The 23,339-nt window shown below is 58.5% G+C and overlaps 3 protein-coding genes across 13 annotated transcripts in view; 1 reads left to right on the plus strand and 2 right to left on the minus strand.

The window, feature by feature from the left end:
• Nucleotides 1–6,610, minus strand: Klhl17 (kelch like family member 17). Of its 4 annotated transcripts, none has more exons than XM_046424427.2 (11): nt 4,337–6,610; nt 4,132–4,253; nt 3,784–4,005; nt 3,233–3,349; nt 2,789–3,002; nt 2,405–2,549; nt 2,153–2,320; nt 1,632–1,720; nt 1,468–1,541; nt 1,107–1,288; nt 1–917 (listed from the first exon to the last, which is right to left on the minus strand). In XM_046424427.2, the coding sequence occupies exons 1-11, from the start codon at nt 4,545–4,547 to the stop codon at nt 689–691; spliced, it is 1,773 nt and encodes a 590-aa protein (XP_046280383.1). In that variant the 5' UTR covers nt 4,548–6,610; the 3' UTR covers nt 1–688. The 4 variants fall into 4 exon arrangements, 3 of the variants coding, with proteins under 3 accessions (XP_046280383.1, XP_046280382.1, XP_046280384.1); XM_046424426.2 differs by having other exon boundaries at nt 2,789–3,134; XR_006847153.2 differs by lacking the exon at nt 1,468–1,541 and having other exon boundaries at nt 780–917; nt 2,789–3,134.
• Nucleotides 6,396–18,734, plus strand: Noc2l (NOC2 like nucleolar associated transcriptional repressor). The gene is made up of 19 exons (XM_046424425.1): nt 6,396–6,496; nt 6,606–6,767; nt 7,882–8,056; nt 8,140–8,265; nt 9,078–9,195; nt 9,273–9,363; nt 10,679–10,757; nt 10,895–11,005; nt 11,521–11,634; nt 12,317–12,505; nt 12,676–12,815; nt 13,422–13,533; nt 15,072–15,185; nt 15,508–15,609; nt 16,687–16,830; nt 16,950–17,063; nt 17,605–17,740; nt 18,004–18,096; nt 18,349–18,734. Exons 1-19 carry the CDS (start codon nt 6,471–6,473, stop codon nt 18,453–18,455), a joined length of 2,253 nt encoding a protein of 750 aa, XP_046280381.1. The 5' UTR covers nt 6,396–6,470; the 3' UTR covers nt 18,456–18,734.
• Nucleotides 18,516–23,339, minus strand: part of Samd11 (sterile alpha motif domain containing 11) — an 18,744-nt gene continuing 13,920 nt past the window's right edge. For 6 of the 8 annotated variants that reach the window (XM_046424423.2, XM_046424419.2, XM_046424416.2 and 3 more), the window contains 7 exons: nt 21,714–21,876; nt 20,698–20,813; nt 20,448–20,526; nt 19,862–20,373; nt 19,543–19,667; nt 19,203–19,313; nt 18,516–19,113 (listed from right to left, as the gene is read on the minus strand). In XM_046424423.2, coding sequence (XP_046280379.1) covers nt 18,868–19,113; nt 19,203–19,313; nt 19,543–19,667; nt 19,862–20,373; nt 20,448–20,526; nt 20,698–20,813; nt 21,714–21,876 — 1,352 coding nt within the window. In that variant the 3' untranslated portion in view covers nt 18,516–18,867. The remainder of the gene's footprint in view (nt 19,114–19,202; nt 19,314–19,542; nt 19,668–19,861; nt 20,374–20,447; nt 20,527–20,697; nt 20,814–21,713; nt 21,877–23,339) is intronic. The other 2 variants (XM_046424418.2, XM_046424417.2) reach the window with 2 other exon arrangements.

A 23,339-nucleotide genomic window follows, 5' to 3' on the forward strand; every position in this document is an offset into this window, starting at 1 on the left:
TCAGGGAGCCCAAAAAACATGTTTATTGTTCAAGATGGCTCATATTGCTGAGTAGGGTCTGAGTGCATGTGCCCCAGCCCCATGTGAGATCCAGAAAAGACATCACACTGCAGACACAGGATGCAGGAAGGGAACCTGCTTCGTGCCCTTCCTGGGGACAGCCCTGGCTGGGCCAGGTAAGGACAGTGTGCAAAGTTCAGACTACCTGTCTGCACCTGCTTAAAAATCCCTGCCCTGCTCTGGCTCCACCAACTCTGGTTATTATGCTGCTCCTGACCCTGGGTCTATAAAGTACCATTGGGCCACTGACCTCCCTGCAGCGAGTGGCCACCCTATCACCCCTCACTGCCTGGAACAAGGAACTGGGTGGAGGACACTCGCAGGGCAACTTGGTCCCCTGTGCACACAAGTGCCCACGCTTTGAGAGTAAACATATGAATTGGTAACTGCAGCGGTGCTCATCCATCAATAAATAATGAATTAATAAATAGGTGAGTAAATAAATAAACAGCACACACATAGAGGAACAAGGAGTGAACAGAGACGTGGAGAGACGGTGCAGGACGTCTCTGGTGGGGCCACGTCCAGCCCCTGACATATGGCTGAGGAGAGGGAGGTGCTGGGGTCGACCCGAGGGGCTTAAGGCATGTGGGAGGCAGCGGGGCCTCTCTGTGGTCGGTGCTGTGTGTCAGAGGCTGGTGGAAGACACAGACAGCGTGGGCGAGGACGGTGGCGGAAAGTTGAGCAGCTCCAGCACTGCCACGCCCACACTGCTGCGCCGTGTGAACATGCAGGAGGCAGCTACCCACTTGTTGGTCCTTGGGTTGTACTTCTCGATGGAGTTGAGGCTGGAGCTGCCATCGTTGCCGCCCACAGCATACAGCCAGCCGTCCATGGCCACCAGGTCATGTGTGCTCCTGGGGAGAGGCAGCCAAATGAGTTGTGTGGGTGGGACCACAGGAGGAGCCACTGGGTGGGGGCAGATCCACTGGAGGAGCCAGGGGCGGGGCCACAGGAGGAGGGGGGGGCTGGGTGTCCCCAGTGGAGTGGAGACAGTGGAGCTGATCTACTGCATTGGCTAGAATGGCCCAACCTGGCCTGCAAACCTGCGAATGTTCATGGGTGCCACGCTCTCCCAGGCGCCGGCCTTGGGGCTGTATCTCTCCACTGAGTTGAGGCAGCTGGTGCCATCATTGCCCCCGGCCACATACAGGGCGCCCTCCAGCACCGCCACACCTGCAGAGCTGCGCCGGCTCAGCATGGAGGCCACCGGGGTCCATGCATTCACCTGTGGTGGTGAGGCCTGAGCTGAAGGCTGACACAACAAGGGTACCCCACCCATCCCCCTAAGCAAACCCTAACCCAGGCAGGATATCTGTGAGATAGGGTGGATGTGAATGGCTGGCCTGAGGGTGGAACCCCCAGGCAGCAGTGGGCTGGGGGACTGCCATGGGGTGCACTATGCACCTGGGGCTCATACTTCTCCACAGTGGCCAGGTGTGAAGAGCTGTCATATCCACCCACAGCGTACAGGTTCCCATCTGCGGAAGGCAATATACCCTGGTGCTCCTGCTGGGTGGGGGGTGCAGGTAGGAGGGTGGGCACCACAGGAAGCAGGCCCTTTCACCCACCGAGTGTGGCCACGCGCACATATCGCCTCCGGGTGCTCATGGCAGCGATGGATGTCCATGTTCCCGTCAGGGGGTCATAGCGTTCAGCGCTGTGGGCACCAGACTGCTGCTGACCCGTAGCCACAACAGAAAGGTTGTCCAGCCCTAGGACCTGCCCTCCCCCATGGAACTGCTGAAATCCCAAGGAGGCCACCACGAAGACTCTGACTCAAGTCCTACCATAGCCAACAGCAGGACCTGCGGGGTGGGCATGGGTTGCTGCCTGGTTGGGTATTCCTGGGCAAGTGTCCCCTTTGGGCCCAGCCCTAGACTGGAGGAGAGGACCCCAGGAAGGAAAAGGGATGGGGAGAGACCAGGCCTAAGAACTGCTTGGCCTGAGGTAAAGAGGCTTTGGGGACCCTGGTGGCCTGGGCAGGCAGCACCCTTGCCATCATCCCCCATCAGACACAACTTGGTACAGCCTCACCTCCTGCTGCCGAGCCACCCTGCAGGGTCATGGGGGCCTCAACCCCAGCTACTACCTGTTGAGACAGGAGGCCCCATCGTAGCCGCCAGCTGCGTACAGGAGCCCATGCAGGGCAGCTACACCCAGGCAGCTGCGCCTCGTGCCCATGGACACCTCAGGTTGCCATGTGTTGGTCACAGGGTCATACGATTCCACAGTAGCCAGGTCTGAGGTCCCATCATAGCTAGGAGAGGGGTCCACTACTGGTCAAGGAAGGCCTAGCAGGCATGTGCCAAGCCCCGGGCCCAAGCCTGGCCTCTATGCTTACCCGCCCACAGCATACAGCCGGTTTCCTACAGCAGCCACTCCCACTCGGGCCCGGCGTGTGGACATGGAAGCTACTACGTGCCAGCGGTCAGTTCGAGTGTCATATGCTTCACAGTCCCCATGGATGGCAAAAAGACTCCCGCCACCTAGGAAAGGGGAGGTGACAGGATAGGAGGAGAGGCACTGGGAGTAACCAGTGGGAGTCTAGCATAGCCTGAGAGCAAGAGTGTTGGGACTCTGGGGGTGGGTCACACTCCACAGGGCCTGGGGAGACCCTGGATGGAGGAGGAGGGAGCAGGTCAAGACCTGACCAATGTGGTGGGCTGGGCTTGTGTTGGGTATGGCCAGGGCAGGGGTGTCAGAGGAAGGGGCCGGATGGGCATACCCACGGCAAAGAGCACAGGGCCGGCACCCTCACAGCGCCGGGGCCGTGTGCGGCTGGTACCCAGTACACCTCTCTGCTCGGGCAGCAGGTGGAACTTGAGGGCCTCAATGAGCAGATCCTTGCAGTCAGGGTGATGCCTCACCAGGCTCTCAGCATCCACGTGGCCCAGCAGGAAGTCGCGGCTCAGCAAGGGCAGCCGCACACACTTCATCAGCTGGGGCAGGAGTGCCAGGGTCAGGGGACCCTCAGGCACACTTGCCCCAGGGCTGAGACCCTGGCTCAGATGCCTGTACCACCTGTACGATGGGTTCTTGAGACAGATGCCTGCACTGCCCCCATGGTGTCCCTGAACGGGAGAGGCCAGGGACTCCATGAGGCACACCTAGGCTTCAGCCACCATGGTCCCTCCCCAACACCACCAGGGGTCCCGAGGCCTGGCCTTACTCTTGGAACGTGCTGCCTCCGAGTGTCCACGTCATGTTTGACCCAGCTCAGGACAGCACGGTAGACATCTTCTTCTGAAGGTACATTCAGGCTGTCACTAGAGACCAATTCCAGCACCTGGGGATAGGGGTCCTCAGGCATGAGATCTGGGGAGGGTCCTGCGAGTCCAGGGAGCCCCCTGAAGGTACCTGGGAGGGAGGGTCTGGAGGTGGTGGTGGGGTCAGTGTTTCTACAGGAAGGGGCCCAGCAGGGTCAGGAGCTGTGGATTGGTTCCTGGGGGCCTAGATCCCAAATAGTCTTGGGGACATGGAACCAGGACTGGGGTTTAGGAGCAGAGGCTGTTAAGGATGAGATGAGATGAAGAGTCCAAGGCAAAGACCTGGGTAGAGCCAGGAGATGGGAACAGGGTTGGGGGTGCCCAGGCGACAGGTCACAGGGTGGGCATGGGTCAGAAGCTGGGAACGAGGCCTGGGGAACAAAGAGCAAGGGGTGAAGGAGGGTGCTGGGGTGGGAAGGGGCAGGGTGTGGGTTGGGCCCTGTGGGCAGGTTACCTGCTTCAGCGGCAACAGCATGAACTCCTCGGTCTTGGCCACGTCCACAAAGTGCTGCAGCACATACCTGTGTGCTGCCTTGAGCAGGTCACTGCACGAGTGCGTATCGGCAAAGCCCCGGATGCCCAGGCAGTTGGAGGGGTCCAGCTGACTCAGCAGGAACTTGCAGCAGGCATCCCGGACGCCGTTCAGCTGCAGCAGGCTGGCAGCTGGGAGCAGCGTCTGTGGAACATGGAGATGGGGGTCTGGTGGGAGGTGCCCAGGCTGTGAAAGTAACTGGAGGGTTTGGGGAGGGGCCTGTGAGGGGCCAGGGCATGGGGAGACCTGGCAGGAGGCACACTGCCTCACCTGTACGTTGCCCTCGCCTACTACAATCTCAGCGGTGTACGCAAACTGCACCAGTTGGTCCAAGGCCTGAGGGTCAATGTCATGCAGTGTCACATGAGTCTGGCGGCTCTCACTCATCTCATCTGTGGGGACAGTAGTCAGGCTGGTACCTGTCCCGGGAGAGCTGCAGAGAGCCCCCAAGTGCCACCCAGACTGTGGTACTTGCTTGTGAACATGGCGTGGAAGTAGGGGCTACAGGAGGCCAGCACCACCTTGTGTGCACGGATCTCCTTGGCGGCCACATGCAGGACGATGTCACACAGGAGGCCACGCTGCCGCATTCGGCTCATGGCTACGAAGGCATCATGGTAGTGCCGCTTGGAGTTGTGGGCCACACTGTGGCCCTCGCGGCTCAGTAGCTGCATGGCACCTTCCATGGGGGCTGCGGGCCGGGCCTGCCTGGGCCGCGCTCGCTCTGCCTCTGGGCTGCAGGTGGGCAGGGCCAGGTCAGGGTTAGCCCTGTAGGGGGCTGCTCACCCACCTCCTCTGTGCCACCAGACTTCTGGGTATGGCCAGGGCAGCCAAGTCAGCCATCTGTCCAGCAGTCCAGTGGCCATAACGTCTGCATCAAGGCCCACCTAGTAATGCTGCCCGCCTGGAGCAAGACCTCCCCTCCTGTACAGGGAGCTACCCTGGAGCCAGACCAGACTCTCTTCTAAGCCTACTCCCCCTGGGGGACCATCCGGACACTGCTGCCCTGACTGTCCAGCTTCCTCTGCCCACCTCCCTTCTCAGCTACTAAGTTCACCCATCTCTTGTTCTCCTTGAGAGACAGGTATCCTCTACCCTTCTAAGGATAGGGCTCCTGCCTTGCCAGCCACCCTTCCCATCCCTCAGCAGTACCGGGAATGTGGGAGGTGTACGCAGGGAACCGGCCAATGCCTGCTTTAAAGCAGACCCCTTGGCCCCCCTTACAGCAGGTGGACCTCCCGTTGTGGAGGGATTCAAGGGCAGGCAAGGGGCTTAGGGCCTCTCTTTCCAGGGGTCAGCACCCCTGGCCCCCCCCCGCAGCACTCAGGACTTCCCAGAACCGCTGCTGTGGCCGAAGGACCGAGGGGCTCGGACTTCACACGGCCCAGGCCTGCGGCAGCCTCTCGGGCGACGCCGTCCTCCCGAGTCCCCCGGTCCCTCCGTCGGTCCTCGGCGCCGCCCGCTTTCCGCCCTACTCACGCCGGCGGCTGCGGCTGCGGCGGCGGCGGCGCCTCGGGCCCGGGCCCCGGGCTGCCGTGCTCCGGGCTCTGCGTCCTGCCGGCCGGGCGCTCGCCGCGCGGCTGCATCAGCTCAGCCACCGAACTGCCGCCGCGAAGCGCGCAGGACGAGCGAGCGCGACTGCTGGAAGGATGCTCGGCAGCGGTGGCCCCTCAGCGTCGCGCGCCTCCCCGGCTGCAGACGCTGTTTCTCGGCGCCGCCCGCCCCATCTCTCGCGCTCCGAGGAGGCTTCGAGGATCCGCGTTGGACACGGGTCAGCCCGGCGTCGCGCCACCGGATCGATTCCTCTCGTAGCCCTCGGGCCCCGCGTACTGCCCCAGGCGGACAAGCTCCGGGTCCCAGATGGCCAGCCACCTGCCGGTTGTGCTGTGGTGGGTCAAGCCTTGGTCCGTGCGCTGGCCGTTTGGTCCAGCCGTCCAGGCCCGCGGACCCCGCAGCCTGGAAGGAGGAATGCATCCTCTCCGCCCAGCCCCGGGCGCCCCGGCCAGACACTCGGGTGCGTTTTCCGTGGGACCTCGCTGCACGGAATGTGGATGGTGCTGCTGACCGTCCAGCGAGATAGACACAGGGCTCTTGCTCCGACCTCGCATCAGGCGAAGCCAGTCCCGCCCCCCAGCACGCTCAGATTCCTGTCAGACTGTCTATCTGGATCCCGGCCGTTTCTGTTTTCATTGTTTTCTCCACTAGACCCTTGGCTTGTCATTGGTTTGTGTGTTCTTAGTACAGAAGTCTCCACTGGCGTACGTTTTGTCTGTTGTCAGCGCCCGGCACACGCACTGGTGGGCCGCGGACAGGGCCTCGATTCCCCAGGTGGGAGTTGTTATTTCAGCGTGTCACGGAGAAGGACGCAGAGCTCTGACCTGGCCCGGCTCGCGTTGGGCGAATGAATGCCAGACCCGTGCCAGAACCCACCTGAGGCCATGAGGGTGCGAACGCGCCCTCCCGCCTGGAAGCCACCGGCTACGCAGTCGAGAATCGCAGAGCCAGCGACAGGGCGGGGCTCGGCCGGGGGCGGGGCCGACCCGGAGGTAGTGCGGTAGCGCCCGGCTGTCTGGGGCCGGAAGTGCGGCGCACGCGGCGGGCTCGGCGTCATGGCGGAGGCCAGGAGCCGCAAGAGGTAAGTCTCCGCGGTATTCCTTGCGGGAGCCTGGGCTCCGGGCTGTCCTCACCCCTTTCGAAGGCTGGGGCTAGTGGGCTGGCGCCTTGTGACCCTCCGTGACCCGCAGGCGCCTGGCGGAGCTGACGGTGGACGAATTCCTGGCCTCAGGCTTCGACTCTGAGTCAGAGTCGGAGTCCGAGGGCGCCCCGGAGGCGGCGACGCGGGAGCGGGAGGCAAGCGGACGTGGAGCTGCGCGGCGTCTGGAGCCCGGCAGGGGCCCCGCGGCCCGGTAAGCCGGCGCCGCCTGGGTGGCTTGCTGGGCCAGCCTTCCTCCGGGAGGGGCGGGCGCTGGCGGGTGACGCAGAGCTGCGTTTCTGACCCGGGAGAGTTCGGTGTGGGGCGGACCGTAGCGCGGCCCTGTAGCGCGCAGGGGCCGGTAAGGAACCACGCGAGGGGCCGGAGGGAGCGTTGAGCGGAGAGCCGGGCCGGCTCCATGCCTGCAGACCCAGCCACTGGGAAGGCGGAGGCAGGAGAGCCCAAGTTTGAGGCCAGCCTGGGCAAGTTATCAAAACTGAAAGGGTTGGGGACGCAGCTCAGAAGAAGAGCGCTTACCTAGCGCTTGAGGAGCCCTGCAGTCAGTCTCGAGTGTCCGCACTACAGTAACGAAGCGGATACCAAGGGGCCAAACTTGGCAGGGCGACCACCTGAGTTTTGAGTGACAGCCCGAAGGAGTAGGCTGTGTGGACAGTACAGCAGGAACTGCGAAGGTCTTGAAGTGGGAACCCATGAGGAAGGGGTGACTGGCAGGAGAAGTGGGAGAGTAGTTGAAGATGCACCCAGAAGGGCGGGTGATGAGGAATCAGGTTAGATCACCCAGTAAAATGGGAAGTTTCCTCAGAGCGAGAGCTGTGAAGCAACATCATGTGACATTTTTTTAAAAAGGGAAAAGGTCACTCCGGTTTCTGTGCCAAAAAGGATCATAGGTGACAAGGGTGGGAATGGAGAGGCCATTCTGGTGATTGAGAGTTGAGAGATGTGGTGGTTTGCAAGGAGACTTTGGTGGTTTTGAAGATGTTGTTGATGAGTTCTAGGGACAGGTCTTTTGTGGGGACTGCAGCAGAGCCTGGTGCCAGCACAGCAAGTCTGGGGAGAGCACAGGTTGAGTGTCTGTGTGCTAGAGGTTAAAACAATGGGGAGAGGCTTCTGGGTACAGGAGTCCAGAAGAGAGTTGTGTTTTCTGAAAACTTAACATTGTGGGAAACCTCCTGCTTGTTGTTGATGGCTGCTGTGCAGGGAGCAGAATAACCCTGTGGCCTCTCTGAGGAGGCCCACAAGTGGCTATGTGGACAAGAAGCCAACCCCCTGCTGGTTTTTCACTGGCTTACTGACTCCTGTCTTCTCAGTGGGCATAAAGGCAGTGCCTCTGAGCACAAGGACCAGCTCTCTCGTCTGAAGGAAAAAGATCCAGAATTCTACAAGTTCCTGCAAGACAATGACCAGAGCCTGCTCAACTTTAGTGACTCAGACAGCTCTGAGGAGGAAGAGGAGCAGTTTCACTCCTTGCCAGGTGCACTGGAGGTGAGGACAGCACAGACCTGTCCAGCAGGGCACCTGTGGCTTCTACACCCTCCCCCAGCATGACTCTTCTGTGTCTGGTGTAGGAAGCAAGCGAAGAAGAAGACGGAGGAGAGGATGGGGACAGAGTCCCTGGAGGACCTCAGCGGAAGAAGAATGAGTCTGTTCCCGTGACCCTTGCCATGGTGGAGAAATGGAAGCAGTCTGCAAAGGTGAGAAGAAGGAGTGTGGTCTGAGCAGCTGGACCCCACCACAGGCAGGAGTCTCTCCCTTGTGTCATTGAGGTGCTCATGGCTGTACAGGTGGGAAGAGCCCTTCTCTGAGCAGCACACAATGTCCACATGTGTAGAGTGCTAGGATGCCCTGGTTGGGATTCTTCAGTCATAGTTCAGCTTTTCTCTCAGGGGCTCTGCTCCCTGAAGTAAAGCCATTGTGGGTGTATCTGTTAGGTGTGTCTTGGTGTAGTTTCTCTTGCTTTATAGTGGGATGCCAACAGATAGTTCGTAAAGGAAAGATATTTAGTCCTAGGAATGTAGCTCAGTCATAGAGTGCCTGCCTAGCATGTGTGGACTCTGGGTTCAATCCCCCAGCACGAGGAAAAAAAGAAAGAAAGAGCAAGGGGAGGGAAGGGAAGGAGGGAGGGAGAGAGGAAGAAAGGAAGGAAAAGAAAGAAAAGGTGTTTACTTGGCTCACAGTTCTGGCGGTAGGAAGTACAACAGCATGGTGCAGCAGCATCACATGGCTGGTGAGACAGCAAGCTTGCTCCTCCAACTCAGGACTCTCAACCTTTTCCCCTGGGGCTCCTGAGCTGGGCTCATTCCCTTTCCAGGAGGATTATAGACTTGTCTCCATTTTAGTTGCCAGAACACGGCTTAGTGGCCCCGCCCCTACCTCTGCCCTATTTCTGAGGTTGTGGGGAAGGGTCTCTTTTCTCTCAGGAGCAGGTTCTTGGAGTCAGTTATCTCTTGCTCTGCCTTGTACAACCTCCTGCTCCCCCAGAGTTATTGGTCTCTTGCTCCTTCAGCACCTCACTCCCAAGCTGTTCCATGAAGTGGTGCAGGCATTCAGAGCAGCTGTTGCTACCACCCAAGGAGACCAGGAAGGTGTTGAGGCCTGCAGGTTTCAGGTTACAGACAGCACTGGTGAGCAGGGTCTACAGGGCGGGTCAGGCTGGCTTTCTTGCTCTCCTGTGAGTGACATCTGTGTCCCTTCCTCACAGTGTTCAACGCTCTGGTCACCTTCTGCATCAGAGATCTCTTTGGATACCTACATAAACTGCTGTTTGGAAAGGCCCCAAAGGATACCAGCAGGTGAGAGAAATAGGGTGATCAGAGCTCTGCTCTGCAAGAGAGGACACTGTCCCCAGGGCCTTGGCCCACCTAGGACAGGGGCATGGCAGACTTTGGGGGCTCCTGAGAAGGAAGAGCAAAAGAGGCCTTTGGGGGATGTACTCTTGCCAGTGGGGGTGGCCCCACTCCTTGCCTTTTTCTTCCAGAAAAGAAATTCTATGCTGAGGATTTCTTGAGAGCATGGTGTGTGCTTGTTGTTTTTTTTTTTTTTTTTGGTATTCGGTGTTGAACTCGGGTGCTTTACCACTGAGCCACATCCCCAGCCTTATTTTTATATTTTATTTAGAGACAGGGTCTCACTGAGTTGCCTAACGCCCTACTATTGCTCAGGTTGGCTTTGAACTTATGATCCTCTTGCCTTCACCTACTGAGACGCTGGGATTACAGGCGTGCACCACTGTGCCCAGCGTGTGCTTGGTTTTAATCTTAGATTTTCCCAGGGCTTGGAAATCCAACTTCTGTCAGGATACCTTTGAAAGAAAGCAGAAAGGCTTCACTGGGCTGTCAGCATCATGAGGGGTTGTAGGAGTACCTTCACTAGTGCATGAGAGTGTTCATGTGTGTGTAGGCAGTGCAGACCGAAGGGGTCAGGCGAGGAGGGTGGAGGACAAAGCAGTGAGATGAGCAGGCAACAAGACAAGTGGTCCATGCAACTGGACCTTGGGGAGCAGCAATAGATGCTGACTGAGATGCCAAAAGGGAGCTGAATGGAAAACTCTCAGGGCCCTGCCCTTGGTCCTTGGTGTGTTTAGCCGATTTCTGTGAACATCGAGAAACTTACAGGAACCGGCTTTTGTTGTCAGATGTTCAGTCCAGAAGATTTAAGGGTCCAGAGTTTTAGGAAAAATGTTTGTGAATGTGCATGGTTGGGTCTTCTTCCCAGTGCGTCGGGGCCAGAGCCACCAGCCTGCACCAGTGAGTGGTGCCTGGTTAGGCCCAAAGGTCCTGAGTGCTACTGGGGGTTGTGGTGTGACAGGGCCAAGGGAACCCAGAGGAGGCTGGTGTATGAGGAATGCAACTGGGGCTGGGCCCTTCTGGGAAGAATAGGACTCAGTATTTCAGAGGGCAGTCGCTCTGCTTTGGCTGGGTGGGTGGTCTGTGGGAAGGGCTGGTGCTGCTTTACTGGGGGGTGGGCAGCTGTGTCTGTCAGCTGCACAAAGCCCCTCAGCTTTTGTGGAGAGGTGGGAAGTCTGCTCAGGGCAAGGTATGGTCTGAGACTCACTGAGGCAGCCTTGAGTCTAAGCTGCAGGAATGGGGATGCGTTTGGTTTCTGCAGGATGCTGCAGCCGTCCAGCAGTGCGCTCTGGGGGAGACTCCGCGTGGACATCAAGGCATACCTAAGTGCAGTCATGCAGGTGCTGTTCCTGTGGGGAAGGAGCATGGAAGCCCAGATCAAAAACAGTCAGGGCCCTTGCCATATTGGGTGGTCCAGTGTTTTTTGTGCCTCAGACTCAGTAAGATAGTGCCTCACAGCCCCCTTCTGCTTCCCTAGCTGGTGACCTCTCTGGCAGAAGCTACCGTGTCAGCGGCTGTCCTGCAGCACATCAGCAGCCTTGTGCCTTACTACCTAACCTTCCCCAAGCAGTGTCGCATGTTGCTCAAGGTGAGCAGGCCCATCATGCTCTGTTGGTGTGGCTGGTGGTGCACACAGCCACCCCACAAATACATCCCATTCCTGTTCAGGGCAGAAGTGTCACCTGCACCTACACTGGCTTCTGGCCAGCTCCTTTCCAGCCCTCCTCCACCTGGGTACCTCATCTAGGGCATCCCCCGACCCAGGCAGGCCAGCATAACTCGGTGATGTGAGAACAGGTTGCACTCAGGCATCTGTGTCCTAACAGGTTTTGAGAGCTGGAGTCATTATACATTCTCATGCACACGTAATGGTAAAGGCAAGTTGTCACGGTCTTGCCTCTACAGGGCATGACATACTGTGTTCTGTGTTTTGGTGCCTCTTACTATTTTGCTACCAGCTTCTCCTGATGTGTTTTGGGAAGGGCTGTCTCCCAGCAGTAACACAGGAGCCTCTGGCTTGGCTTAGGGAGGGGAGGCATGTGCTGGCTCTAGGGGTTCCTGGGTAAGAAGCCTGGGGCAGACAGTGACATCTTCCCTTTTCAGAGAATGGTGGTTCTGTGGAGCACGGGTGAGGAGTCTTTGCGGGTGCTGGCTTTCCTGGTCCTCATTAGAGTCTGCCGGCATAAGAAGGACATCTTCCTGAGCCCTGTCCTGAAGGTAGTGTGGACCCTGAATCTGTCCATTAGGTTCTGTCTTGGGAATCAGCCTGAGGGTCTAACAGGCTGCCTTTGTGGTCAGTGCCCTTAGCTGGGCCCTGGCATCATGGCTCAGGGCAGACTAAGGTCCTTAGATCCCATTCCTCACCAAGAATGTAGGAGTGCTGACAGACACAGGAACCCTCAGCCTTCTGGGCTCTACCTCGACTCTGCTTCAGATAACCGTCCCCAAGGGGGAACATCTTGTTAGTGGATGAGAACTTTCTACAGAAAGAATAGAATAGGTCTGAGGTCACAGCCAGCATCCAAACCCTGCTGTCCAACTCCAGGCCTAGGGGGGGCCCATCTGTGTGCAGGGACCCACTGAAACCCTCATAACTGGCCCAGCGTGCAGCAGGACTTAACTCACTCCCCACCCCTCACCACACACCTTCCCTGCAGGGTCCCTCTGCATACCTTAGACTGTGTAAGTCTGGCAAGCATACGCTTGGGCATATGCATGGGGCTGAGCAGCATCAGAATCCTGAGGAGTTGGGGGTCTGTGCAAGGGGGTCTGCAGCCATTGGCTTGGCTGTAGTTCCTGCTTGAGGCAGCAGCTCCAAGAGAAATGTCTAGGTGTTGGCAGATGGCTTGGAGCCAGGTAGTGGGTTTTGGGGTGCCTCTGACTGGAGTCTCTCTGGCAGCAAATGTATATCACATATGTGAGGAACTGCAAGTTCACCTCTCCAGGCACTCTGCCCCTCATCAGCTTCATGCAACGGACATTGACTGAGCTGCTTGCCCTGGATCCCAGCATCTCCTACCAGCACGCCTTCCTCTATATCCGCCAGCTCGCCATCCACCTGCGCAGTGCCATGACTATGGGCAAAAAGGTGCACACAGCCATCCCTCCAGACTTGGGAGCCTGACCAGCAGAGGGCCTGGGGGCCTCCTTGAATCCAGGCCTAGCACCTTGGTGGATGTGATGGGTGGGCACACGGGAGGGGGCACACTTGGCTACTGTCCTGGGTGCTGACACTCAGGCAAACTCTGCTCTGACCAGGACACGTACCAGTCAGTGTACAACTGGCAGTATATCCACTGCCTCTACTTGTGGTGCCGCGTCTTGAGTACCCTTGGCTCCAGCGAAGCCCTCCAGCCTCTGCTCTATCCCCTCTCGCAGGTGGTCATTGGCTGCATCAAGTGAGTTCATCGGGCAAGTTTTTGGCCAGTAATCTTGTGTCCAGGGTCTTTGGGTCTTGGCAATCCCTGTTGGGCAGGGCTGCTTGCAGTCAAGTTCGCTGCAGAGTGCTCTGTGCTCTGAGGGCTGAATAGACCCAGCAACAGTGTGAAGGCCTTTTTGGTTTCTTGTGAGGTGCTTTGTGCCAGTCTGACCAGGAGGGGGCATCTTTGTCCTGAAAAGCATCCTCTTGAGCTTTGGCGATTAGACTAGGAGGGAAGGTGGAGGGAGGGAGCCCTGAAAGCAGGGAATGGGGAAGAAAGGGAGCCAGGAATGAACAGCCCCCACCTGTGTTAAAGTGTAGTGAATATGAATGCTGCATGGGTGTCCCTCCGATCCCATCGCTGAGCAAGGAAGCAGATGCTTAGACCAGTACCAAGTTCAAAGTGTTTTGTGGTACCCTGTTCTGTTTGGGGGAATGTGATGCTACTTCCTGTGGGCATTGTGACTCCTCACCTGCTGGAGTGACAGGAAGGCCCTCCTGGGGGTTCAGAGGCAGTGGGTAGCCAAAACTGGTGTTGAGTGATGACTTAACCAGCCTCTGCCCCTTCCTGCCTTGCCCCTCCCAGGCTGGTCCCCACTGCCCGCTTCTACCCCCTGCGCATGCACTGTGTGCGTGCCTTAACACTGCTGTCAGAGAGCACCGGCACCTTCATCCCAGTGCTGCCTTTTATCCTTGAGGTGAGTGGGTTCTGCAATCTTGGGTCAGGGTACTTCAGTTCTCCTGCCTGCCCCTGAGTCTGCTGTGAGGTCCACATCACTTCCCTGAGCTTTGCATGGGTTCAAGGAGCACATTACTCTGCTCAGCACTTTACCTCCTAAGCTGGTTGTGAGTGCCAGTCACTTAGGCTCTGAGGGTTGAGCCTGAGGACACTGGGTTTGCAGTCAGGGAACAGACTCTGGCCACAGAGATATTTGCTCAGGGCTGCAGCGGGCAGGAGAGCTGGGCTTCAAACCCAGGTTTGTGGTTTCAGAGCTTCCAAGGCCCTACCTAGACCACTATGTGCACTTGAGCACCAGTGCTGCTCTGAGGGAGGCAGGTTAGTGTCAGGTTAGGCCTTAGCCCACAGGATGTTCAAAGACTTGCTGTCTCCAGGTCACAAGGAAAGGGAACCCATGCCTATTCCCATTCCCTTCCACTGAGGCAGGTTGCTGTTTGTGCTTTGTGAAGCTGTTGTGGAAGCCACATCTGTTTCCCTGTGACAGCCAGGTGTGATTCCTAACTGCCCCTGCTGTGGCCTCTCTACCTTGGCACCCCACTGAGGGCCTCCTACCCTGCCAACTGTCCACTCTAGGTGTCTCCCCAGTCTCTTCCACTGCTGTGGCATGCTTTCTTTTTCTCCTTCATCCTGGACAGTGCTCAAACACTGACCCTGCCTTGGTTTATTGTAGCTGCACCTTGTGGGGCCTCCCATGCCCAGTTGTAGGTTGAGAAGGCAGATCACAGAGGCTGAAGTGAGCAGGGCATCTGGGCCTACTATCCCCTGATGTGAGGGCAGGAAGGGATGTTGAGAGCAGTTCCGTTTGGGAGTCAGGCCTCCTCCCAGAAAGAACTACTTTATTGTTTATTGCTGGGATCAATCTTTATCTGGAGCCCAGCTCAGCTGCACAGCGTCCTGGCCTAGTGCATGAGGTCTCTCTCCATGGCTTCCATTCTGTGCCCCTTTCCCCCTCCAGGCTCCTGCATGTACCCTGGGCTCCCCTGCCTTGGGTGTGAGTCTCTTAGGAATTGAGGAGGAATGTCAAGGCCAAGAGGCCAGGCTCAGTGCCCACTCCCTCCCCTTTTGGGGAAGGATTGGGTGCACAGCCTGTAGTGTATGGAGGGTGTGGTAAGCTGCCAGACCCTCCCAAGACTCCCATCTTCTTGTGCTCTGTCCTTCTGTTGTTGCTTTGGCCTTGTAACACTGGTTGAAGCTGTGCCAGGCCCAGGCCTCGGTGCTGCATGTTGGGAAGGGTAGGTTAAGTGGCAGGGCTCTTTACAGAGGGCACCTTCTTGGCCTTCTGAAACTGGTCTTTATGGCCTCCCTGACTTTGAGGGAGGGCCAGTGCTCCTGGTCCTGCCCTATCCACTGAGGAGGTAAAGGGGGCTAGATCTCTGGAAAGCAAACAGAGTTTGGAGGGGTTTGCAGGCTTTGGGGTGTGCTGCTTTCTGGCTGTTCACCCCTTATCTTGATGGGGCTTATGAGCTAAGATCTGAGCACTGGGATGGGCTGGGGTAGGTTTTCCAGCAGGTGGACTTCAACAAACGACCCGGCCGCATGAGCTCCAGGCCCATCAACTTCTCTGTAGTCCTGAAACTATCGAATGTCAACTTGCAGGAAAAAGCATACCGGGTGAGTTGCCCTCTAAGTCTCTGTAGATGGGCCTAGGGCTGTGCTGCATTGAGGTCACAGCAGGACCTCAGAGGGCATTGAGGTGGATGGGAGGGTCCTGCCATCCTATGGTGTTTGGGTGTAGACCTTCCTGGTTCCGTGGGTTGGAGACCAGTGGATTCATAGTTCCAGCCCCCATGAGCCTGAGTGTGGCTGGGAGGCTGTGGACACTTCCTTGTGGCCCCCACCCTGGACCTGGAGCAGACTCATCAGCCTGAGTTGGAGGACTCTGAGCATCTGGGCCCCATCCCCTGATGAGCTGGGTCCTTCCCTGCTGCCTCAGGATGGCCTAGTGGAGCAGCTGTATGACCTCATGCTGGAGTACCTGCAGGGCCAGGCCCACAGTATTGCCTTCCCTGAATTGGCACTGCCTGCTGTCTTACAGGTGTGTACCCAATGGTTGGCTCCCTCCCCAAATTCCCTGGGGGCCTGCTTTATGATGGACTTCGATTATCTTTTAATGGACACAGTGCCCTTTGTACACAGGGACTGAAAGGAGGTGTCTTTGTCCCAGCTTCACAGGGCTAGTAGCAGAGCCTGATCCTTTATAGTCTCCACACAGGCACCGCCTTGCAGCTGGACCCCTTGGACCACAATGTGTGGTACTGGTCATGGGGGTGTAGGAGATTATCAGTCACTCAGGAGGTTGGGACAGGTCTGGATGGCTCACCAAGGATCCTAGCAACATGTTGGTCCATTGAAAGGCTGTCTAAGCCTTCCAGGGACCAGACCAGCCGCCTGCAGAAGTCTTTACACTGGGGTGGGCTGGTCCCTGACTGATTTCCTGTGTGGTCCTGGGGCTGGGGTGGGGGTTTCTCTCTGCTTCTCCCATGAGAGTATGGCTCTCTGCCTGCTGTTCCCTGTCTCAGGCCTGTACCTCTCATGGGGGAGGGTCAGTGCTGCTGCTCACAACTGAGCTGCATCTGAGGCCCATCCAGACAGGTTGTGTGTGTGTGTGTGTGTGTGTGTGTGTGTGTGGGGACTGCAGTCATATAGTTGTGCACACATGCATAGTCACTTGCTGTCCTTTGGCACTTGGCAGTGGCCTGGGTCCCAGATAGGAGTGCCTGGCAGTCAGGAAGCTTCTGCTGCTGGATTCAAAGGTCTCAGGGATAGGGGACTAGAGTACGGGTAAACAGATATTTTCAATAAGTGTTCTTGGATTTATGGTTGCATGGTTTCTCAGTTTGGCTACTGGCCTTTGGCCACAGTACAAAAGCAGCCACAGAAAGCCCATTGCATGTGAGGGAATGAGTGCAGCTGTTGCCAGAAGAGCTTTATTTACAGAGATGGGCAGGCTGGAGAGCAGCCTGATTTCATCTGTGGCCCACTGTCCACTTGTGTGCACTTGGGCTCTGGACCTCCCTGGAGTCGCCATGAGGTTTTGATGGGCCCTGGACTTCCTTTGGGGTGCAGGGTAGCCTGTCTGCCTGCTGGGTTGACTGACCCCCCACTTCTGCAGCTCAAGTCCTTCCTCCGGGAGTGCAAGGTGGCCAACTACTGCCGGCAGATGCGCCAGTTGTTGGAAAAGGTGCAGGAGAATGCAGAGCACATCCGCAGTCACCGCCAGAGGGTCTCTTTTGGTGTCTCTGACCAGCTTGCAGTGGTCAGTAGGGAACTGGTATCTGGAGTGGGGGTGGTGCTGCTTGAGGGCACTCGTCAGGGAATGGCTGGGTTTGAGGTTTGCCCATAGTGGGACATGACTCTGAACTGCCCCACCCCTAGGATGCTTGGGAGAAGCAGGCCCGAGAAGAGGGGACCCCACTCACCAGGTACTATAGCCACTGGCGGAAGCTGAGGGACCGCGAGATACAGCTGGAGATCAGTGGCAAAGAGCGGGTACATCTGGGGTGCCAAGGGAGTGGGTGGGTCAGCTAGATTCAGATCTTGCACATTGGCATGACTTTTAGGACCAGGCAGAGATTTGATGGGGATGACTTTGGTGGTGGTGTGGGTGGGGCATGAGAGGACTATGGCTGTTTGAGGAGGTGGTGATCCTATGGGGTGGTGTCAGGAGTTGTCACAACCAGGCATCTCCCAAGGGTAGGGGCCTTGGGGGGAATGGAGTGGCTACACATACTTGTCACACAAGCCAGCCTGTGGACCCCAGGAAGGCAGGTAGAAGAGGCAAGAAGGGCTTTAGCTTTTGACCCTGGGCATGGCTGTGGCTATGAGTTGGGGTGACTTGAGAGACTGCTTCTTGGAGTAGCATGCCACCAAGGTGCTGGCTGTCCTGGGAGGGATGCTACGGATGTGGGAGCAGAAAGGTTGCCAAGTAGCAAGTGGCCAGGCAGGGTGCTCCCTTTACGAGGGAAATAGTGTTGGCCTCTCTGAACCCCCTGTCCATGCCTACCTACTCCTCTGGTTCTGATTATTCCAGCTAGAAGATCTGAACTTCCCAGAGATCAAACGGCGGAAGATAGAGGACAGGAAGGATGAGGACAGGAAGGAATTTAAAGACCTCTTTGACCTGGACAGTACTGAGGATGAGGAGACCACAGACTTTTGGGGGAGAGGTGGGGGCTGCCCCTGCTGTAGCATGTGCTCCTGGAGATGGGGAGAGGGTGTGGATGGCTATGGGACCTCACAGCCAGAGGGGTCCCCACCTCAGTGTTTTCTGTGCTGATTGCTAAGCATCCCTACTACTAACTATTCTGTTTGATCTTCCACCTCCAAGTGGAGAGAAGGGTGGTCCTCTTGCTTGCGGCTTACCCTCCTGTGGACCTCTGCTGGTGGTCGCTGGGTGGGGGGCTCATCATGGACTCTTCTCGGTTCACAGAAACACCTGGGTCCCTGAGAACTCGGCAGGGGCTCAAAGCGGAAGATGATGACAACGACTACCAGGATGAGGAGGATAGCAGCAACTCAGAAGGTGAGTGGTTCTTGGGGCAAGGGATCTGGTCCTTAATCCCATCTGGCAACAGAGCCATGGGAGGGCAGTGCCAAGCCCGGCCCACTCCTCCCTGGGGTGCCCAGCCAGCTGCTCTGTTCTCATGGGCTCTAGCAGCCAGCTTATAGTGCACCAATAAATTAATTAATGCTGTGATTAATTAGTGATGATTAACCTCCAAGACTGGCTTCCTCCTGATAAGCAGAATTTATGTAGCCTTTTCTCTCCTTGCAGATGGAGGCCCAGACGCAGAGGCGGGGCTGGACCCTGGTGAGCTGTGGCAGCTGGCCCAGGGGCCCCAGGATGAGCTAGAGGATCTGCAGCTCTCGGAGGAGGACTAAGGGTCTCCTGCAGTGCCCCAAAGGCCCTGAGGCCAGTGTCTGTGCAGCAGGAGGGCAGTAGACAGTGGACAGGGCTTTATTGTCACAGCACGACAGACCAGATGAACCAAGAGCTGTGCTGACCTGGGCAGCAAGAGCCAGCCCTATGCAGGAGGCTGGTCCTGCTGCCAGGTCACAGCAGCCTGCTCCAGAGAGGTGGCTCCCTGGTTCCTCTACTCCTTTGTCTTTGGTTTGTCTGTGGACCTCTGCATTCACTCCCAGAAAGTCTTTGAAAACTCATTCAGTCCTTTTAAGTCATTTTTTTCCTTTTAAAAATTCTTGGTGTTTTTGCATCCAAAACTGAAAGGGAGAAAGCTGTGGGGGAGGGACCACTGCATCCTGTGCTGGGACTGTGGGCAGCCTGCTGGCCAACTCAACACAGAGACTGGGTGGCATCTGGGGCCCCTGGGAGTATTGCTGCTGTTCCATTCTCTGGCTTGGGTGAGGCTCGGCTAGTGGGTGGATGGCTCCCCCCATAGGGGGAGTTGGCTGTTGGTGGGGACAGGGGCTGCTCTCTGGAGGTAAGCTCCTGTTCAGGAGCCTGCAGGGTTGGCGGCTGCAGCGGCAGAGCCACAGGGAAGCTGGCCATGTAGAAAACTCGGCCCAGGCGCTTGGCCACCTATAAAGAAAAGCCTGGATGGGTGCCTGCCAAGGACATTGGGTGATTTCAAAGAGCCTTTATGCCCTCTGCCCACTGTCCATGCTTACCTGAGCCCGGATCTTGAGGGCAGGCCCCAGCTTCAGCCCCATAGTCGTCAGCAGGTGCTCCTCTGTCAGCAGGGGCAAGGTCTCCCCATCAATTCCTTGTTCTCTGAACACCTAGAGCAGGGATAGGGTCAGGCCTATCAGTCCCGCCCAGCAAAGGCCCAGAGAGCAGCCAGGGAGAGTAAGCAGCTTGTGTAGCTTTCAGGGAGTGGTCAAATGAAGGGCCCTTTTGCTTTGGGCAGGGGCCAGCAGGAGGCAGGAGCAGGTGGGGCTGAGGGGTGTAGGGAAGGGAGAGGAGGGCAAGTGACGGGCCCGCTGTGCGCCCAGGACAGCTCTGCCTCACCGGAGCATACTCTCCACAGCCAGACAGGCCCCCAATGAAGCTGCAGACATCATCCACAGTCCACTTGCTGACGTCCTCAGGGGATGTGGCCGCCTCCCCGTCAGTGAAGAGTCCCCCCACGGTGCCTAGGTGTGAGTGGGTGTCACTAGGGCTTGGTCCCTCCCATCCCATATCCCCACCGGTCTGCTGACCTTTGCTTGCCTTAGTTGCTTAGAGACATGCAATCCATGACTTAAGATTTTTCTGCCTGTGGAGGCCCTGCACCCCCCTCCCCGTGCAAGACCTCCAAGGGTGGGCTGGCCTGGGTCTCCACACCCACCTGTGTGGAAGTATGGGCTGACCGAGTAGGGGAAGCCCAGGGACAGTGGAGGGGGCAGGGTGGACCCCGAAAGAAGCCCCTTTCCCTCAGTGCTGGTCCCTCCTAGGGCTTGGCCTGGGGTGGAGCCCCGGCCCCCTGTCGGTGCTATCTCCAGGTCCTCTCTGATATCTGAGTCCTTGGGGGGCTCTTCTGAGACATCTTGAGCCCAGAGCCCAGATGCTGTTGTCTCCTTGGATTCGCTGGGCCGAACTGAGGCAGAACTAGGGCCCCCCTTGCGCGGTGCTCTGCCAGCAGGCTCCCGGGGCGAGGTTGGAGGCTCCGGACCAGAGACACCCTGTGAAGGCAGGGCCAGAAGCGGCGCGGAGCTATGTTTCAGCACCAGCATGGCCCCGCGCCTCTGTAGCTCCTCTGTACTGTCTGGGGCCCGAAGGGCCGCTTCAGGCGCCAGCAGCTGTGGCCGGTGTGTGTTCTCCAGCTCTTTCTGGCGAAGCAGCTCCGCGGACATCTCTAGCCTAGGCCAGGAGTAGTAGGATCAGCTTGAGCGCTAGTGCCGCCCACCTCCCCTCCCGGCTTTGGCCGCACCTACCGGGCCAAGTTCTGTTTACGCAGGAGCTCCTGCTGCCGGGCGAGCATCTCCGCCTGGGCGTGGGGCAGGAAGCTGTACCCTGGGGAAAAGGGACAGACCACGGCCAAGTGGTCAAATGGTGCTGGCCTGATGAATTGGCCCTCTGCACCACCTTGGTCGGTCCTCGACATTAATGGGCGTCCTTACAGGACTAGTTTCAAGGAGCGTGCCCATAGGACATAAAAGACGTGCACACCTGCCTATTCCTTACCTGGAGTCTGGCACAGAGCCGATGGCACCCCCAAGAAAGGGGGCCTGAAATGGGAGCCCAGGGCGATGTGGGGGGCATTCTGGGGCGACAGCAAAGGGGGCGGCTGCGACAGCTCCCTGCGAAAGGCAGGACTGAGGGGCGTGCGTGGCTTGCCCGGCCCCCTCCGCGCCCCGGATTCCCGTAACCACCTCCAAGCGCATCCCCGTCGCCGCTAATTGCTGGCCCTGCGGGCGGTCGATGTGCCGCTCGTTATGGCTCTGGGTCGAGCGCTGCCCCCGCTCTCGCCCCCGCCGGCGGCGCCAATTAATCTCGGAGGAGGCGCTGACCCGGCGGGCCGTGGCGACTGCAGCGGTAATTACCGCGCGGGGCCCATCCTCCCCACCTCCTCCCCATAGCGGCCCCGCGCTGCCGGGGGCACGAAGCGTAATTAGCCGCAATCCGGAGGCGGCGGCAGCTGCAGACGCCGCGCTCGGCGGTGGGGGGCGGTGCGCCCGCTGCGGGGGGGGCCCCATCCCTGAGCGCTTCCCTGCTGTCTACAGGTCGCCCCCTGTCCCCGCCCGCCCGGGAGGCCGTCTCCCCAGACCGCTAGTGTGTCTGAACTGGCGAAGCGGGCTTCCCTCCTCCCCCAGTTCTAGTCCTCTGGCCGACCCCTCCCGACTTACTTTGGGCTGGGTTTCCAGACTTCCAGCCGCTCTGCCTTCTGCTCCCCCAACCTCACCCCACTCACTGTCCCAGGGGCACCTGGATTTTGCTGGTTCCCAGTTGCTCAACAAAGAAACAAGAGTGACCCTTCACATTCCTGCCCAGGGTTGTTGGCACCCAGGTACATACTGCCCCGGAAATGTTTTCCTGGGCCTCTGCCCAGCTCAGGCGGCCTCAGGAACTTTTTGCCCAACAGACCCTAAACCCAAAACAGGCAATACCCACATGACTGTGCAGCTGCAATCGGGGAGGAGTAAGTGGGTGGAAGGTTCAGGCTATGGGGCCTGCAGAAGTCAGATACCAAGCCCCAGTACCTCTCTGAGAAGGACGGGGCAACAGCTGGAGCCGTGTTCTCCCGGTGCTGAGCCAGGCCCTGCTTCCGGCGCTGACCTGCTGTGGATGAGGGCAGGTGAACTTCCAGGCCACTGGGACTCCTCAAAGCTGCAGCTGCTACCTCCTGCCAGACCCTCAGGAGATCTGGGGGGTGTGTGTGTGGGGGGGTAGGGGATGGGCAACAGCAGCGACCCTGAGGCCCAGCTTTCCCTGGACTTCTCCCCTCATCCTAGTGAGCACAGGACACTGGCCCAGGGGAGCCCAGGAGAAAGGGAACCAGGGGCCCACTTCCACACCATCCCTGCTGTGTGTCAGCCCCGATGTCAGTCACTGGGGCAGGAGGAGCAGCCCCAGGGCAGGGGAGACAGGTTTGCAGGAGGACCTGGAAGGAACGTGAGGTGGGAGGAGAGGCCAGTGCTGGTATGCAAGGCTGTGGAACCTGAGGCTGGAGCCTGGAGGGGAGGGACTGTGCACAGATCCATGAGAGCATAGACCAGTTCCTGGAGATCACTGTGACGAGTCTAGGAGTGGGTCTCCAGACTCCACCAGGTGACCGCCTCCTAGATGGGAGGCAGGAAACTGAACCTGTACACGTGGCCACACCAACATACGCCAACATCCGTCCACATCGGTCATCCAGCAGTGGTTGCATACGGTCAGCATCCAGCAAGACCACACCAGGCCCATGCATACGCGTCCTTGCGGGCACACCGGCCACAATCTCTGGACGCCGGGACGTGCAGTGGTTTGATGCACTGTGCTCCTGCCCAGGGCCCGGCCTCCGAGTCCCCGCCACCCCCCTTTGCGTAGCTTTGCCGCTGAGCCGCCGCCTCTGTTTATAAATTAATTACCCGAAAAGCGGAGGTGGGTCTGCCCTGGGCTGGGTGCCAGCCCGCAGAGCCTAGCCGGCGCGGCCGCCCGCGTCGATCCCAGCGGGGCCCGCACCCCCGCCCTCCAGCCCGCGGTCGCAGCTATTTGCAGCCGGCTCCTAGGCTGGGCGGTGCGCACAGTGATTGACAGCAGCTCCCTGGCGGCCGCGACCACGCTCCCTCCCCCACATAGGCCAGCAGAGCCGGCCCCAGGCAGGGCAGGGAAAGCAATTAAAAGGGAAGATTTTTTAAATTATTAACATTTGGTGAATTATTCAGACTCTTGGTGGCTAAGCCGCCCTGGGGGACGGTGCCTTGTGCAAGGAGAGGAAATCCTGCCCCTTCACCGTACCCCATCCACCTCCTACCATAAAAGCCAAGTTTACCTAGCAGGAGCCTAGCCTGTGAGGCTAGAGTGCAGCTGGACAGGTATCTGACTGCTCCCTGGGCTATGACCACAAGGGACAGAGCAGACCCAGTGAGTGGAGAGGGACAAGAGCCTCATCCCAGCCTCCAGCTGGGCCTCTCTTGGCATCCAGGAGGCCATGGTGGCCAAACACAGCTGCCTCTTAGTCCTGTCTTTCTGGGATGCTTGCCCCCCATGCAGGACAAGGATCTGGCACTATTTCAGTGTGACCACAGGTCAGCGTCCACTGACTTAAATTTGTGCACCAACTGCTGTGGGAGTCAGGAGAATGGGCACAGACCACAGGGTCTCCTGGATAGGGGGCAGGTAGG

Source organism: Marmota monax, unplaced genomic scaffold, assembly GCF_021218885.2.
Source record: "Marmota monax isolate L192 unplaced genomic scaffold, Marmota_monax_Labrador192_F-V1.1 WCK01_AAM20220418_F8-fsc00080, whole genome shotgun sequence".
Taxonomy (NCBI): Eukaryota; Metazoa; Chordata; class Mammalia; order Rodentia; family Sciuridae; genus Marmota; species Marmota monax.